The sequence below is a fragment of the Echinops telfairi genome, unplaced genomic scaffold (genome assembly GCF_000313985.2).
Source record: "Echinops telfairi isolate 266 unplaced genomic scaffold, ASM31398v2 ScPeMD7_3533;HRSCAF=4204_1, whole genome shotgun sequence".
In the NCBI taxonomy this organism is placed as follows: Eukaryota; Metazoa; Chordata; class Mammalia; order Afrosoricida; family Tenrecidae; genus Echinops; species Echinops telfairi.
The window spans coordinates 30573042-30590396 of NW_022107432.1; the positions used below are offsets into that span (position 1 = coordinate 30573042).

Genomic DNA, 17355 nt, shown 5'->3' on the forward strand with positions numbered 1-17355 from the left:
GTTATAAGGAATGAGGTTCAGGGACACTCCAAATGGTCAAATAGTTCCATATCGGTCAGCTCAACCTACTGAAAGTACTGCGACTGCCAAAGCAACCAGGCAATAATCTGTCTTGGAAGACGAGCAGCCAGAAGGCGAGGATGGTGAGACTGCATGTGGTCAGGAGAGAGCAGTCCCCGGAGAAGGACTTCATGCTTGGTGGGGCGGAGGGGCAGTGACAAAGGGGAAGGCCCTGGACAGGATGGATGGACACAGTGGCTGCAACGAGGGCTCAGACGTAAGAAGCACCGAGAGGCTGGCGCAGACCCGGCCAGTGTCCGTCCTGCCGTGCACAGGGCCACGGTGAGTCGGCACCGACTCGGCAGCGCCTAATACCACCCTCACCACCGTTCGCAGACCCAGCTTGGCAGCTGGTTTCCTCTGGCTTTAAATGTTCATCCTTAGCTTCCGCCCACTCCCTTCAAGAGTCTTCCAGGACGGGCCTCTGAAAGGCAAACAACGAACTGCTACAAAGTAACGACCAGCTTCGCGGGTTGTTTTTTTTTTTAATTACCGGGGGGGCGGGACAGCCTGGGATAAACATGGCTGATTACATAGTACCCACCGGTCTCCATGCTGTTTCCCCTTAGGGACTGTTATTTCTGATTCTATCCTGAAGATAAATTGCTAGAGGAGAAATAGCTGTGACAAAAGGGGGAACCACTACTTTTTAAGAGAGAAAAAAGCTCCCCCGCCACCTCCAGCCCCCCAAGATAATGAGCTGGAGACTAGAGCATGGGTGTGTGTGTGTGGTGTTGTCTTTATCTTTCCTTCTTCTTCCTCTTTTTCACTATTCTGTGGATTTTCTGGAATGTGGTTAAATTCTATTCACAATTAACTAGGATTCACTGTCAGGTGATGGGGGGCTTGGGATGTCCTCTTCCCAGGGAAGAATCTGAGTCTTAAAATAGAATAATTAGAAGGAAGAATGTTAATTAGAGACCAGAGAGAAAATGAAGACTTGATTGGGAATTTTAAGTGGAGCTCTCATAAGCCCTGTCATTCTGAGCATGCTTTTGAGGGAGGCTGGGGCAGCGTGGGAATTTGCTGATTCAGCGGTGAGCGTCACAGCATGCCCACTGTCACAGGCTCACATTTGGGTCGGGGCTGGCCTCCAGAGACTACGGGCTGCTGTCTGTTCTGCGTCAGAACTGCCCAGACCAGGGGGATCCCTATCCAGTGCTCTCCAGGGCAGTGTCTGTCCAGTGCAGGGAAGGGAAGGGCGGACCGGCCACTCAGCCGCTCACCTTGGCCAGTTGCTGCCCAGTCTCAGTGGGCACCTGCCGCTGCTCCTCACAGTCCATCTTGTTGCCCAGAAGAAGGATGACCGCCTTATCGGACCCTGCATCCTACACACAGAACAGGTTCTCTGAGCCACAGCTTGTACTCAACGCTGGGCCTGGGCAGTTCTGACCCTGCCTTCCCGGGAACTGAGACCAGTGTCCTGCTCCTGGCATGTGACCAGGGTTATGGGCCTGCCTCTCCCTGCCTCGCCCCTCCACACCCTTCCATCTCACCCAGCCCCTGTCCCGTGTTACAGTGAATTTGCCCTTCCTCTCCACCTGCAGACACCTCACCCACCTTCCAAGACCAGCCTCAAGGTCACCTCCTCCAGGAAGCCTCCGTGGATGGCTCCTGTACATGCCCCACTCTTCCTCTCAGTGATGAGGTCCTTGATAACCCAGCATGCCTCCACTCGTTTCTTAACCATTCCATGTATAATAGTAACAATAGCTCGTGTGTGCTGAGTTCTTGCTACATACCAGGTGCCGTGCCAAAGGCAATTAGAGATCCGTTCACCCCGACCACTCCCCTAGGAGAGGAGTGAGGAGAACCGAGTGCAGAGAGGTGAAGTGGCTTGTGTACGGTCAGAGGATTCATAGGCTGGGTAGTCGGGATTCAAGCCCAGGTCCTCAGACCTCAGAGCCCCATCTCTTGCCTCAGGCATTACTGTATCCCACTTCCTTTTTCTCTCTTCCACTGGACTAGAAACTTCTGGAGAGAAGCCCGGCCTGTATTTTAGTGCCCACATGTCCATTCAGTGAGTGTGGGACGTGCCTTATTGCCTGGGCTGAAGAAGAAGAGACCACAAACGGGCCTAGGATGGGTGTGTATAGGAAAGAAAGTTTCACAGGATAATGGAAGTAGTCTAGATTGGGGCTGTACTGTGTGGTTGGGGTTTCTTTGTACTACGAAGCCCAATTCATTTCATCACATGCCCTCAGGGGGAGGAATGGCCCAGATGTCCGCTGTTCCATTTGTAATTCTGGGAGGAAAGACGTGGGCAAGGTACATGGGTCCTCCTGACCACAAAAACTGGGGTCACCCCTGGTGCAGCCACCCCACCTCCACCCCCAACCCCCAACTCACCTGGAGACAGTCCAGCCAATAGCGCACGTGGGCAAAGCTCGCCTGGTTGGTAACGTCATACATGAGCACCACCCCATCAGCCTTGCGGAGTAGCTGCCGGGTCATGCTGTGGTACCTGCCCAGAGAGTCTGCGTGAGGCCACGCCAGGCTGCCGGATGCCAGGCCTCGGCCTCTCCGGGCCTCGCCACCCCATCAACAAACCAAATGCAAACACCCCACCGCCATGAAGTCCCTTCCAACCAACCAGACGACAGAGTAGCCTTCCCCACGGGGTTTCCCCGACTGTGACTCTGCACAGACGGCCTTAGTGCTCTCCCTTGGGGCTGTGGGTGGATTTGATCCGCCAACCTGGAGGTTGGCAGCTCAGCACTTAGCACCCCTACACCCCTAGGGCTCCTCTGTCTGTCAGGTGGGGAGACTTCACCTGTCCGGATTCCCTGAGAGAGTCTGCGCAGGGTCTGCTCTTGACCGGGCAGCTCTGGTTGGACAGGTCACGTGTCCCACTGCTCCAATGTCACAAGGGACCCGAGGGTACTTCGGACAAGTCTTCCTCCCCTACTCTGTCCCCGCCCTGCCCCCTTCCCACAGGGACCTGGATGCCCAGTCCCTTAACTATGTCTAATTCTGTTCAGATAGGGGTACAGATGCATATGTGTGTATAGATATGTGTACCCACACACACATACAAGAAGGTATCAAAAATGTGTGCCAAACGGAATGGAAAGGGCATTCCCCACACGCTTTTTGAAGCCCCCTCGTACACACACCGATGTCTTCCCTTCTGTGTGACACCAAACCGTGTAAGACATTCACCACACTCTTCAAGACTCAGCTTCCTGCACCTTGTATTTTCCCATGGACAAAACGCGGTGGAGCAATCTCCCTGTCGGTCCACGACGAGGGTGCTCGGTCTTTCTGTGGCATCAGCGTAGACCTTCCTTTATTGAGCTAGTGCCCTGCTGATGGACATGTGGATTGCTGCCACTGTTTGGAGATGTGAATAATCTCAGTCCCTCCGTGGTTATAGGGTGGGTGAAGGACAGAGTTCCAGAACAGCTAGGCCAAGGAGCCTTTTGAGTTTGATCAGCACGGCTTGGCTGGGAAGGAGGTTCAGCAGGAGGTGACTGAGACAGCCCTTGTCTATAGACTGCCAGGCGGTGCCAGTTGCTCTGTCACCGCTGGCTTGGTCTTGGTCCAAGCTCCTTCCCTGGAGCTTTTCCTGACATCCTGAACCCTCTGGTGGCTGATGGCCCATTTGCACTTAGTAGCCGCCTGCTCCCAGACCCTCTGTTCCCCCAGGCTCAGCCAGTGTCCCAAACACCACCAACGACCCACCAAGGGGGAACCTGGCCACAAAGGCCCTTACCTCTCCTGACCGGCCGTGTCCCAGAGCTGCAGCGCAAACAGCTTGTTGTCCACCAGCAGGGTTTTGACCCGAAAATCCACTCCTAGGACACACACACACACACACACACACACACACACACACACACACAGAGGGCAAGGGCTCATGTTACCATCCAGGAAGTCTGGCCAAAACCAAACACAACACCAGGGGCTGCGGTGAGGGCATCCTGACTCCCGTGTGTCAGAGTGGGCCATGCCCGTAGGGTTTGCCACGGCTGAGCATGGGCAAGTAGACTGCCGACTGCCAGGTCTTTCTTTTGAGGGACCTCCGGCAGCCTTGAAGCAAAAGGTGAGCAGCCAAGTGCATTAGCCATTGACCCCACCCAAGACTCCACTAGCTCATGTGCCCAGATACACGTGTACCTGTGCTCAACGATAGTCATGGTGGGCGGGAGCTGTGCGCAGGGGGGGGGGGGGGCCTTCCTCTCTGGGCCATGGAGGTCACTACCTCCGAACGGCTTGACCACGCTGCACTCCATTCGTGGCCATCAGTGCCAAGGGCAGCCCAAGACCCCCATGTTATATTTCTCTCCAGCCATTCACCTCTTTTGGAACGAGAAAACCACTCGTACACTTGAGTTTTTCCCAAGCACCATCCTTGTAAACTGTGTTCAACTGTGTTCAACATCACAACAGTTTCTGTGGCATTTTTCCTGAGCAGGAAGCAAATTTTCCCAGCCCCACGCTGTTGTCTTAAATCGGCCATCACCAAAAATGAGATTCGGGTGAAATGCTTTTACCATAAAATTCACTGTGACCAGAGAGACTTCCCAGGCAACGCCACTGGGTGCACTAACTCAGAGCGAGTTGCTCCCAAATTTCACAGCTCACCCCTTCTTGTGCTGCTGCTACCTCAGACCCTTTCTGTCCCCGGTGCAGTGGCTGTGCGTTGGGCTGCTAACCATAAGATAAGCAGTTCAAAGCCACCAGCTGCTCCCTGGGAGAAAGATGAGGCTTTCTATTCCCGGGAAGAGTGACAGACCCAGAAACTCACAGGGACAGTTCTACCCTGTTGCACAGGGTCGCTATGAATCGGCATCAACTCACAGGGACAGTTCCACCCTGTTGTACAGGGTCGCTATGAGTCGGCATTAACTCACAGGGACAGTTCCACCCTGTTGTACAGGGTTGCTATGAGTCGGCATCAACTTGGCGGCACTGAGTTAGGTGCTGGTTTTTGGAGGGAACCCTTCCAGGGAGGTTTAGTATCTTGAGAGGACCTTGTCCTGTAACAGCCGCTCTTCCCAAGGAAGCGGGGCCAGGTGAATGGAGAGAGGGTGACTCAGGGCCAGACAATGCTCTTGACCGGTGAGGCTGGAATTGCCATCCGCGCCCCCCCTCCCAGCCCCCCAGTAGTATTAAAGCCTGCATGGACAATAGCCACCAGGTGGTGCTAAACCGCAGCTAGGATTTGGGGTGGATTTGAATCCTGGGGCTAGGGATCTCAGGGTCTCCCAGCCACGCTAGCAGGGCAAACAGCTTTACTCTGTCCTTTTACAGCCCCGCGGCCGTGTTTTTACTTATTTATTTTTCTTGATTGAATGTTGTAGAGCCTTCTTACCACATAATAACGGGAAGGCTAAATTATAAGGAGGGTTCTTGAAGGCCTAAGACAGAGAAGACGCCTGGTGCATTGTAGGGTGGTCAGTAAACAGTAGCTAGGCGCGTTAATGAGGGGAGCCCTGCAGACACTGTGACTCTGCCCGACACCAGGCCCGGCCTACTGGGGCTCCCCCAGCCCAAGGCAGCTGTGAACAAGCACCACAAGTGAAGGCCCTTAGACCAAGGCTTGAGAACCCGTGCTGGGTCCCTTGTGTGCAGGGGCTGTCATCTGTCTCCTAGGGCACCGGTCCCCAGCCTGCACATGCCCTGGATGATCCAAAGATTTAGGCCGCTCCATCTTCGCCCCTAAGTGGGTCCCCCGCTTCAATCTTATTTTTCTTTAGTCCTAATCAAGTGTCCCTGACAAAGTAACAACAGAACACCCCTGTTGTCACTGAATCAATTCCTACTCAAGGTGACCCCCCGAGAACTGGGCTCCACCGGATTCTCAGTGACTGATTTTTTGGAAGGAGATCACCAGGCTTTTCTTCTGAGGCGCATCCGAGTGGACTCAAACGTCCAACATTCCAGTAGCTGCCAAGCACGTTCACTGTTTGGACCTAGCAAGTGGCCATATCTCACTAACCACTACCATCGAGTTGGCGCCGACTCATAGCAACCCTGTAGTACAGGTTAGAACTGCCTCTGTGGGTTTCCAAGACCAACTCTTTACGGCATTGCATTGGGCAAATCTGCTGCACAAGCCCTCTTTCAAGCGCTGCAAAGCCAGGAGGTTGCTTTGAGGGTGAAGGTGGGCCCCACTCAAGCGGCAGTGCTTCCTGTCACTTCAGATGCATCGAGAGCTGGACACTGAACAAGGAAGGCTGAGGAGGAATCGGCGCGTTTGCATTGCGGTGCCGGCGCCCAATCTCGAGAGTCCCACGGACTGCCGAAAGAGCCGCCACCACATCTGTTTTAGAAGGTTTCTTAGACGTGAGGATGGCGAGACTCGGTCTCGCCTACTTTGGACATGTATCGGGAGAGACCAGTCCTTGGTAAAGGAGAGGGGCGGCAACAAAGAAGAAGACCTTGGACAAGATGGGTGGACACGGTGATGCCACCTGGGCTCAAACATCAGGATTGTGCCAGTGGCACAGGACCGAGCGGTGTTTCGTTCTGTTGTGCACCGCGCTGCGATGAGGCGGCACCAACTCCGTGGCACCTAACACCGCCTCTTTATGGGAGCTGAAAGCTTTGTGCTTTGGGGGTTCATCTGCAGGGGTCACTGGATTAGATATTAGCAAAGACGTATTTATAAGAATGACGACATGCTGTGCCCTATAATAGTGCCTGGGCGCTAGGCGCTACTTTATATGCCTGCTGCGGGTCAGCTAATCCTGATACTAGGACTCTAGAGAATCCACATATGTGGCTCCCTTACCAGAGGAGGGTCAAAGGGCTCAGAACGCTTTTAAAAACAAACCTACTGCCATTCAGTTGATTCCAGCTCATAGCGGCCCTTACAGAACAGAGTAGAACTTCTCCCTCGGGTTTGAGTCTGTAAATCTTTCATGGGAGCAAACATCCTCTTCTTTCTCCCTCTGAACGGCTGGTGGGTTTGAACTACTACCCCACCAGGGTTCCTAGCGACCCTCTAGAGCAGGGTGGGGGGACGTTTGGGCCCGTGGGTGTAAGGCCTGCAAAATCTTCAGTACTGGCTAACATCACGCAGCTCATGGGAGACAAGCCGTTCCAGCCATCATAGTAGGGGAGAGTTAGTTAAATGTTTGAGCAGCGGCTCTTACCCAATATCCCAGTGGCTCTTAGCAGAAAAAAAATGTTCCCCAGCCCTGCTCTAAAACTACTGCCAATCTAGTCATTGATTCTGATGCATAGTGACCCTCTGGGACAGGGCAGAACTGCCCCCTGTGAGTTTCCAATACGGTAACTCTTCCGCTGTGTAGAAAGCCTGATGTCTCTCCTGCGCAGGGACTGGTGGTTTTGAACTGATGGCCCTGTGGTTATCAGTCCATAGAATAACCCACTGCACCCCCAGGGCCCCTGTCTGTGCTCCAGAGAGATTCACTAACTTTCCAGGGTCAGACTGTAAGTGGCAGAGGTGGGATTTGAACTCCAGCACCTGGTTTCCTAGTGCCTCACACTCTAAACACAACCTAGGTAGAAAATGGCCCATGGTGATTTCTTGCCAGTGCAGGGCTGGCTGGCCTGGAGCCAGTCAGGAGCAGCCCCAGCCGTCATGGGCCCTGCAGCTCCCTGCCCTCGGGCCACGTGTGTGGAGACTTTCTTGTTCTCACCCCCACCTAGAGCTGGCACCTAAATTGCAGGGTGCTTTGTTGATGGGGCACATTATAAACTAATCAGATCAATGGAGAAAAGGCAAATTACCTGTCATTAGAGATGATTAGTAAAGTAGTGAGATTAATGCCCATATAAGATCCTGTTTCTCCTGAGGCCCTTGGCCCGGGCAGAACTTGCAGTAACATCAGGGCTGGCCCACCTCCAGCCTGCTCCACCTTGCTGGCCCAGGCCCCAGGCCGCCCCTCCCTGGTTGGGCACTTACCCACGGTAGCAGACAGCCCAGTGGCAAAGGAGTTCTGATACAGCAGGTGCAGGAAGGAGGTCTTGCCCACGTTGGAGTCCCCCAGGAAGATGACATGGAAAACGTAGTCAGGCTCAGCCTGACACTCGTTGGCCGGGAGCTCCCCTGCCAGTGGGGATCGCTCAGCCTCCTGGGCGTCCATCGCTGAGTTCTCAGGCCTGGTTTCTGCCCTCCACTCCCTGGTTTGAGGGGCGCCCTGCTCTCCTGGTTTCTCAGTCATGGGTAGGGGCCTGGGCTGGGCTGCCAGCTCAACCGTGGTGGGGAGGGTGGGTGTGGGCCCTTGGGGACCTGCTCCCTCAGCAGACTGAGCCCCTGTGGGGACGGGGCTGCCTGGAGCTGGGGGCTTCTCATGAGCGGGGACCTCTGCTTCAGCCTGAGCCTGGGGTGGGTCGGGGGACTGAGGGGCATCTTGTGAGGGGTGTTCTGAAGGCCCAGCTCCCAGGCCCTCGGCCTCAGCCGACTGCTCTGCACCCGTGTCCTGCCCGCCTTGGGCATCTTGTTGCTCTTGCTCAGCCCTGGGCTTCTCTTCCAGACGCTGCTGGGGGAGAGCAGGCAGCTCATCTGGCCTGCAAACCTGGCCATGAGCCCCTCTTAGTCCCCCAGGGTGGCCCTCCTGCTCAGCTGGAACCAGCAGGCCTGGCTGCAGCCCCTCTGTGGCAGCTGGGGGTTCCAGCTCCTGGGAAGGCCCAGGCATGAGGGCCCCAGACCCTGGAAGCCGTGGCTTTTGCTCAGAATCTGCTGTATGTGGGTCCTGAAGGAGGGGCTCTGTCTGCCCGGGTGCCCTGGCTGGGGCAGCCTCAGGGTCCTGGCCCTTGTCATCCGGGTCTAAATCCTGGAATAATTCCCCGGGCCCAGCAGGGGCCTGGGGAAGGGGAGGTTCTGCCTGAGGAGGGGACCCCTCTTCCAAAGGGATGAGCATTTTGAGTGTGGCTGCCACCAGGCCCCCTGACTCCCTAGCCGGGACCCCTGGGAAGTCCCAGTGGAAGTGAGCCTCGAGACCAGGCCTTGACTCGTCCTTGGCTTCTGGGCCAGGAGGCTGCATAGGCTGCTCTGAACTGCTGTCCTTGCCATCCAGGCCCCCGCTTCCCCCTTCCTCGGCTCTAGGAGGGCCCCCGGGGGAGGTCCTTGGAGCCCCATCGAGATCTGAAGCTGGCTCCTGACCAAACGGCCAGGCACGTGGCTCCGAGATGGAGATGTGCCGGACCACGCGGGGTGTCTGCGGGGCCGAGGGGGCTCTCGGGGTTGGGGGCGGGCTCCAGGAGAGCTGTAAGGCTTGGGGGGCTGTTGGGGGACTGCTAAAGCTGCTCAGGAGCTGGTCCCAGTCATCATTGTCCCCAAACAGCCCAGGCAGGGGTGTCTCGTCAGGTGCGCTGGCCTGGGGATCTGGGGTCTTCTCTTGCCCTACTCGGTGATCACTGGAAAGGAAGAGGGAGGGGCCCAAAGGGGGAGGGCGTCACCCCAACCCCACCAACATCCCTCTCCATCCTTTGTACACCCACACCTGGCCCTCCCTCCCAGCCTCTGTTCCTGCAGCCCTGGTCACCTGGCATGCCCTCCCCCTCCTCCCCTCCTCCACTCCACAGAGGACCAACCACCTGATCAGTCTGGCCCCTGTCCCTCCTCCAAGCTACAACAAATAGAGTGAGTGCCTGCCAGAGAATCAGCATCCCATGAGGCTGTGTGTGTGTGTGTGTGTGTGTGTGTGTGTGTTCCAGCTGTGTGGCCTCGGGCATCGTGACTTTCCTCTGTGTGCCTCAGTTTGCTCCCTTGTGCCCTGCCCAGTGGGCACGATCACCCCCACCTGGCCCGGGTGTCAAAAGAATAAAGGAGGCAGCTTGTGTGGGCACAGCCTCCCCGTTCACCTCTTCCAGGAAGCCACCCAGGCCTGGTCACCACTTGCCTGTCCTCCTCCTCCATCTGCCAGGACACTCGACCCTTGGCCGCTTTCAGGTGCCCCCTGGTCTCCTGAAGCTGTCCCTGCACCTCCGCCAGCCGCCCAGCCAGGTCTCGCTCAGCCTCTCGAAGCTGCTGGTTCTCTGCACTGGCCTCCTGCTGGGTGCTGCTCAGAGTGTCCAGCTGGGTCTCCAGCTGTGGGGGGCAGGAGGGGGGCAGGTGGGGAGAGGAGCCCATTCGGCAAAGGCTCCCAAGGCCACTCAGGGGCCTAGACCACCTCCCCCCCATTAGGGCTCCTGGAGACCACGCTTAAAACAGGCTTGGGGTGGGCACCCACCTTGTCCTAATCAGCACCTCTTCCAGGGACACCCCCCTCCCCCATCCAGAAGAGGCGTTTTCACAGGCAGGACGAGAGAGGGCAAAACGAGGGACTCTAATTGCCGCACCACCAGGGCAGACGCATAAACCAGTCCTCGCCTCCTCTGCCGGCCCCCCGAGGCTGCTCAGCCCTGAGCCCCTGGGGACCTGCCCCACCAACCTGCTGACCTGACCACAAGCCCTGAGACTCCCAAGTAGAGTTCCGACTCCCTTTGCTCTGGGAGGAAGCTGGGGCTCAGAGCCTGCCCGTGGCCGGCCGCGCACTGACAATGGAGACGAGCGAATGTCACCGTCACCAAGCCCGTGCACTGTCAGCCCTCGCTCTTGTCCACGGAGGACCTCCCGACCCAGCAGACCTGTGCGAGGCAGTGGATGGGATCACCCGTCTCACAGGTGGGAAAACAGAGACCCTGGCAAGCATAGTGACGTTCTGGGCTAGCATGCCTCTGGTGGAGCCGCTCTAGTGGTGCTGTGGGTTAGGCGTTAGGCTGCTCACCTCTGGGTCAGAGGTTCACCCCACGAGCTGCACCCCAGGAGCATGAAGCTCCCTGCTCCCGCAGCCACGCGCGACTTCAAGAACCCCACACAGGCTTGTGATGAGTCGGAACTGACCCAAGGGGGAGTGAGTTCGGGTTTAAGTGGAACAACAGGGATTTGAACTCACGTCCCTTGGTTCCTCATTTAAGAAAAGGGACCCAGACACCTTTTCCCAGAGTACTGCTTTCCTGTGGAAGCCCTCACAGCCCAGGGTGGCCTCCAGATTAGAGGGGATGATGGCAGGCCACTTAGGACTGGCAGATCCACAGACCGGGTGACCAGGGACCATCACAGACTGGGCTATGGGGGACCATTGGCCGTGAGGCTCACCTCCCTGTGGCCCTGGGTCAGCTGCTGCACCTCACGCTCCTTGGCCTCTAGAACCTCGTGCATCTTCAAACTGAGGGCCAGGCCCCGTGAGTCGCTCTGGGGAACAGAGAGGCCTCAGCCGGCTGGGCTGACTCTCCCCGCACGCCCACCTGCACCCACTCAGGGGGACTCCTAGCTCGGGCTGAGGGTGTATCGGCAAGGAGACTGAGACCCAGCAAAGGGGCGTGCTGGTGGTGGGGTGCACAGGGAGCCCCCACAGAGACAGAAGGGTCCAGGCTCAGCACTGGCCACCCCGCCTTTCTGAGGGACTCCCACTGGCCAGAGCTGTGGGGGACTCCAACCCAGCAGCCCCCTGTGCCCTGCCCTCCACCCCCACGACTCAGCAGAGGAGTCTGGGCAGGGGTGAGGGGCAGCCACCGGGAGGGGCCCCACCTCGGCCTGCAGCTGCTGCCTCTCCTGGTGGATCTGCTGCTCCATCTCGTTGTACAGTTCCTGGACCTCCCGGTGGTGGTCAGAGTCACGCCTGGACAGGGTCAGGAGGGCAGGGGCTGGCTGGGGCCTTGCTGCTGGGCAGGGCTGGTCTGGACCCCCGTGTCAGTCCACTGTGGTATCCACCTCTCCCCAGCAGAGGTCGCTGACCCTGCCACTTTGAGGGCAGTCATCCTGACCTCTGTGACTTTGACACTGGTTCCCCTCACACCGACTCCCATAATCATCTCCAAGACCTGTCTCCAGACCCTGCCACACAGAATGCGTCACCCCATCACTCTGTCCCCACTGCCCTATGTCACCACCCTCCTGCCCCCACCGATGCCGAGCCCCAGGCAGGGGGTCACCACCAGTGTGGCCATCATGTGTCCAGCCCACCGCTCCGTCTCTTCCTGCAACTCCGCGCTGCCCCGTCCAGCCCCAAGGCGATTCCACTGAATTGTCAGGAGGTGCGCGGCGCTCAGTGTGAGCCCTTCCTGCGCACGTACCCACCCGCCCACTCACTTCCTCAGGGTCAGCTCCAGGGCCTCCTTGTCGGCCCTCGCCTCGTGCAAGCGACTGGTCATCTTGGCCAGAAAGCCTTCCAGGTTGCCTGCCAGGTGGGGCTCCTCCTGCCGCAGCTTCGCCCACAGCTGCCAGATCTCTGCCTGCCTGGGGGAGAGGGTAGCCGGAAGTTAGATAGGAGGTGGGACTAGAAGTAGGGGGAGCCCACTCTTTGGTTCTAATCACAGGGCTCCCAGAGATGTGGGCAAGGACCCCTGGTGGCTGCTCTGGGTTAGGTCCAAACCCACCAGCGACTCCTTGGGAGAAAGATGCAGCTGTCTGCTTGTTTAAGACACTTGGGCCTTTGGGCTTTACAACTCTCCGCCCACGCTGCAAAATGAAATTCACAGCCTCCCTCCTGTGGGCACCTTGCCTGAGGGGTCCTCTGCCTCCTAGAAGCCCCGAACACCTGGCCTCTCCGGGAGTCTGTCACCTGTTATACACTGAGTAGGAGCCCAGGCCTTCAACTGCTTTCTGCCTTCCCGCATGCTCGGTAGCTGTGTGCCCTCTGGCAGGTCTGGTGCCCTCTCTGAACTCATTGGAGGCTGGTGCCTGCCTAGCCAGCTGGGTGGAGAAGGAGACAGGTACCATGGAAGCACCAACTTGGGGCCTGGCACCTGGCTGGCACTCAATCCATGCTGCTTTCACACAGACTTCATTAAGTCTGAGCACGGGTGCCAGAGGGCTGAGCCAGGCCCTGCTGCCAAGTGGGTGAACAGCCCCCACCCCACCTGCTGTGCCAGCCTGTGTCCCAGGCCTCACCCTGCTGGCCACACCCTCCATCTGCCAGGCGTGAGCAATCTTGTCCCATTGAGGTGAGCAAGCCTGGCCACCCGGGAGAGGGTAAGCCCCTCACCAGCCCTGAGCTGGGGAGTGTCTGAGGGGGGGTGATTGGGGGTGGGGCACATTTTCACGTAAGCCCCCCTTCTCTGATGTATAAGCCAGAGACAATTAGGAGAGCTTGTTCTCCTGTCTACAAAGCCCTCCCTCAACCCTAGGTATCCCCAGCCTGTGTCACCCGGGGTGGGAAAGGCTCCCTTCAGGGACCCTTGTGTTTTCAAGCCTGGAAGGTCCCTTGAGAGACTGGCCCCCAGTAGACTAGCTCAGCTGGGGAGTGAGCCTGTAGGAGCCGAATGAGATGGGGTGAGCAGGCATGCAGGGGGTGCTTCTCGGGCCCCATCCATGCTGGCAGACAGGGAGCCAACTCCGACTCAGGGCCACCCCATATGCATCGGAGGGGAACTGTGCTCCACAGGGCGTTCCATGACCGGAAGACCACCAGGCCTTTCTTCCATGGCACCGTTGGATCGAGTCAAACCTCCAACCCATCAGGCACGCCCACCGAACCCCCACAACAGCCCTGGACAAGGAGCGCAGAACAGGGGCCGAGTGGCCAGGCCTGGTGCTGCAGACCCGCAGGGAGCAAGTAGTGCCCCTTGCTCTGCCCAGAGGCTCCCCCAGGGACCTGAGCGAGCCCCATCCCCCTACACAGGCTGCTGGCCTTACTCCGGAAGTAAGGGGCCGGCGCCCAGCTGCTCCAGGAAGGCAAGGAACGCCGCCTTCTCCTCGGCCTCGGCCTCGTCCAGAGCTGGGAAGCTGGCTGCTGCAGAGCCCCGCTTAGAGGGCACGGTCCTCCTCCTGCGGAGCCTGTGGGTGCTCAGGTTGGAGCCAAAGATGCTCTCTGTGGACAGAGGGGTTCAGAGGGGAGCACCCGTGCCTCCCACCCTCCGCTGCTCCAGCGCTGGGGACAGTTCGTCTGAGCTGTCAGAGTAAAATTGTGCTCCAAGGGGGCGGGGGTGGGGGTGGATTGGGGGGTTGGTTTGTTTTTTTTCAGTAGACCACCAGGGCTTTCTTCTGAGTGTACTTGAACCTTTCTGTTAGCAGAGACCGTTGACCTGTACCAGTGGGCTCACCACGAATCTGAATTACTCAAGAGCACTAGATTGGGGGCAAATCCCTACCCGCTATCTGTCGCCCTCCCTGCTGCTCCTCTGGGCCCGAGAGTCCCTTAAGCAAAGGCAAGCTGTGGACTTCCTGGGGCAGAAACAAGGGGAGTGGTCTCAAGAATGGGGGCAGGGTAACCTCTCACCCTAGAGAAGTCTCAGAAAACAAGCCCGGAGGCCTCCCTGGAGGAGGGGGGTAGCTCAGGGAGCCCCCATGGGTGGGAAGGGAAGCCTGGGAGTCTCAAGGCTCTGTTCTCGGGGTGTAGTGAAGGTCCCTGCCTCTTTGGGAAATGACTGTTGCCTTTCTGGCCAGTCCAGCCAAGTCTGGGGTGGGTCCACTTCGTGCAACATCTACCTGCGCAGGCAATCCCCCCGGGGCCCTCTCAGGACAGACATACTGAGACCAGAGCTGAATTCCTCCAGGGAGAGGCGTCCCTTCCGTTGCATGTCCACCCAGTCAAAGATCATTCCTGGCTCCTCCTCGCTGCCCAGGAAGCTGAACTTGGCCACCTGGAAAGAGGGCTGAGCTGAGTGGTTGTTCCCACCAGGGACACTCAAAAGAGGAGAGTGTTTGACTTAGACCACCCTCACCTCCCTTTTTCCAAGTTTTGGGGTCTCCCATACAACCTGCCTTGGGGTCTACCCTTGAGTCAAGTTCCCCAAGCCCATGCAAGAAGAGCCCCAGTCTGGCCCCAAACCCTTCCCTTCACCTCTCCAACATCAAAATGTGTCTAGTCTTTGGGACAGGGAGAACACTCCCAGATTGCATTTTGTGTCCAAACATGATCTGAAACCTAAAAATAAGGCTAAAAGGGAGACAATGGATCCTTCCAACAGGATAGAGGGACAAGGGCCACCCAAACATTTTCTAGCCTATATGAAAGTACTGCGTTTTCTTTGTGTGTTTGCTTGTTTGTTTACGGACTAGAGATCCCAGAAAGAAACCCTGGTAGAAGAGTAAGTTATGCATGAGACTGCTAACCACAAGGTGGGTGGTTCAAACCCACCAGCTGCCCTGAGAGAGAAAGATGAGGCTTTTTACTCCCATGCAGAGTTATAGTCTTGGAAACCCACAAGCGCAGATCTACTCTGCCCTTTAGGGTCGCTATGGATCGGAATACATTCAGTGGCAGATTTGAGAGATCCCAGACTTAATAAAGTAACATATTAACATGCAAATGTTTGGGGATGCAAATACTCTTTTAGTCACCTAATGAACACATAACTCAATAGATTAGGTCCTTGGTGACACAGTGGGTTAAGCTTTGGACTGCTAACTGAAAGGTAGCCAGTTTAAATGCAGCCATCAGCAGCTCCTCGGGAGAAAGATGAAGCTGTCAGCTTCCATAAAGATTTACAGCTCGGAAACCCTGGGGAGCAGTTCCCCTCTGTCCTAGAGGGTCGCCTGCCTCGGCGAGTCAGAATTGATCCAACAGCAGTGGATTTCAGACATTAACCGGCTTTATAAAACCCCACTTGGCAATATGAGTCAAATGTTTCTTTGCTAAGTTACCTTACTTGTAAGATGCTCTCTGGACTATAATTGCCCTCATTCATTCATGAGCTAAAAAGGGTCTTGGATAGGTGTTCAAGGCGCTGTGTTTTAACATGAGCCGTGATGTCGCTCTTTGGTCAAAGTGTTCTTTCAGTTTCCAAAGTTCCATCGGGCAGCCCCGGTGGATTCACATGACAAAGCTAAGAAAGCAGCCTTGCTGCCCCAGCATCTGCTGAGCTCTTTAAGCCCCGATCCCCGTTGCCAAAAGAGTCCCTTCTGACGAGTGGAGACCCTGGGGTACAGAGGAGAACTGCTCCAGGCGGCGCTTCGGGCTGGAATCTTAACAGACCAGATCAGCATGCGTTTTCCCGTGATGGTGTGGGCAAGCCAAAACCAAATTCGCTCCTGTGGAGTCCGGGCTGGCTCACGCGATGCTCTAGAACTGCCCCTCTGAGATTATGAGACTGTGCCTCTTCAGGGGAGTGGACAACCACCTTGCTCTCCAGCAGCCCTCATTTCATAACCGAGGGCAAACTCCGCCCCCAAGGGACTTCCCCAAGTGCTTCTGCTCCCCATGCTCCGTGGAAATCCCAAGTGTTTTAGAATGTCAACTCTGCTAGCTCTCTCTGTATCTACGGCTTTTGTTCAATTATTTTTGTGTTTTGGTTTTTGGTTCACACCTCACCAAATATTTATTCCCTCCCCACTGGGAGCCCCCACCCCACCCCACCCTGGTGGTGGAGTGGGTTACCTATATCCGTTAACCTGCAAAGTCACTGGTTCAAACCACTCAGCTACTCCTTGGTGGAAAGATGAGTCTGTCTGCTCCCATAAAGAGCTGCAGCCTCTCAGAAGCACAGGGGCAACGCTAGTCTGTGCTACGGGGTCTCTGTGAGCGAGAACTGACTCGATGGCAGTGACTTTGGGGTCAGCAATGATAAGCTGGAGTTTATGGCCTATGGGTGGTCTCTTTGAGACACACCTAGAGCCTCTTGGTTGATAGATAACGAACAATCTGATGTGGTAATCTTTTGTGTCGTTGCTTGTTTGTTTATGTGGGATTTCCAACCCATTACGAAGTTCTTATCCACTGAAGACAAAGTGGGTGCATAAGCAAATGTGATGAAGAAAGCTGATGGTGTCCGGCTATCAAAAGATATAGTGTCTGGGGTCATAAAGGCTTAAAGATAAACAAGGGGTCATCTAGCTGAGAAGCAACAAAGCCCGCATGGGAGAAGCACACCAGCCTGTGTGATCATGAGGTGTTGATGGGATCAGGTATCAGGCATCAAAGGTCCGAAACAAAACAAACAAAAAGCATATCAATGGGAATGAGGGGGAGGGCAGAGTGGTGATCCAAAGCCCATCAGTAGTCAATTGGACACCTCCTGTCAGAACAGCACAAGGAAGAGAAGAGCCAGTCAGGGTGCAGTATAGCACCGATGAAACACACAACCTTCCTGTAGTCTTTTCATGATTCCTTCCCACCTACCCCCACTACCATGACCCGAATTCTATCCTACAAATCTGGCTAGACCAGAACATGTATAGTAGTACAGGTAAGAGCTCCCAACACAGGAAATCCAGAACAGATCACCCCCTCAGGACCAATAAGGGGAACAGCAATACCAGGAGGGTAAGGGGGGGCGAGGATTGTTAGGGGTAACCCATCACAATGATTGACATATGGCCCCCGTGCCTGGGGGATGAACAGCATAAAAGTGGGTGAAATGAGACAGCAGTCAGTGTAAGACATGAAAAAAAAAAAA

At 56.4% G+C, this 17355-nt stretch overlaps 1 protein-coding gene across 1 annotated transcript in view; it reads right to left on the reverse strand.

Moving 5' to 3' along the window:
* RAB44 (RAB44, member RAS oncogene family) overlaps positions 1-17355 on the reverse strand; it is a 29201-nt gene that overhangs the window by 2968 nt on the left and 8878 nt on the right. Inside the window, exons 2-13 of the mRNA XM_045294784.1 lie at positions 14490-14601; positions 13655-13829; positions 12110-12256; positions 11549-11639; positions 11117-11212; positions 9858-10066; positions 9480-9489; positions 7940-9371; positions 3776-3857; positions 2410-2524; positions 1287-1388; positions 605-666 (exon numbers count right to left, since the gene is read on the reverse strand). Of these exons, the coding sequence (XP_045150719.1) occupies positions 605-666; positions 1287-1388; positions 2410-2524; positions 3776-3857; positions 7940-9371; positions 9480-9489; positions 9858-10066; positions 11117-11212; positions 11549-11639; positions 12110-12256; positions 13655-13829; positions 14490-14601 (2633 nt within the window). The remainder of the gene's footprint in view (positions 1-604; positions 667-1286; positions 1389-2409; positions 2525-3775; positions 3858-7939; positions 9372-9479; positions 9490-9857; positions 10067-11116; positions 11213-11548; positions 11640-12109; positions 12257-13654; positions 13830-14489; positions 14602-17355) is intronic.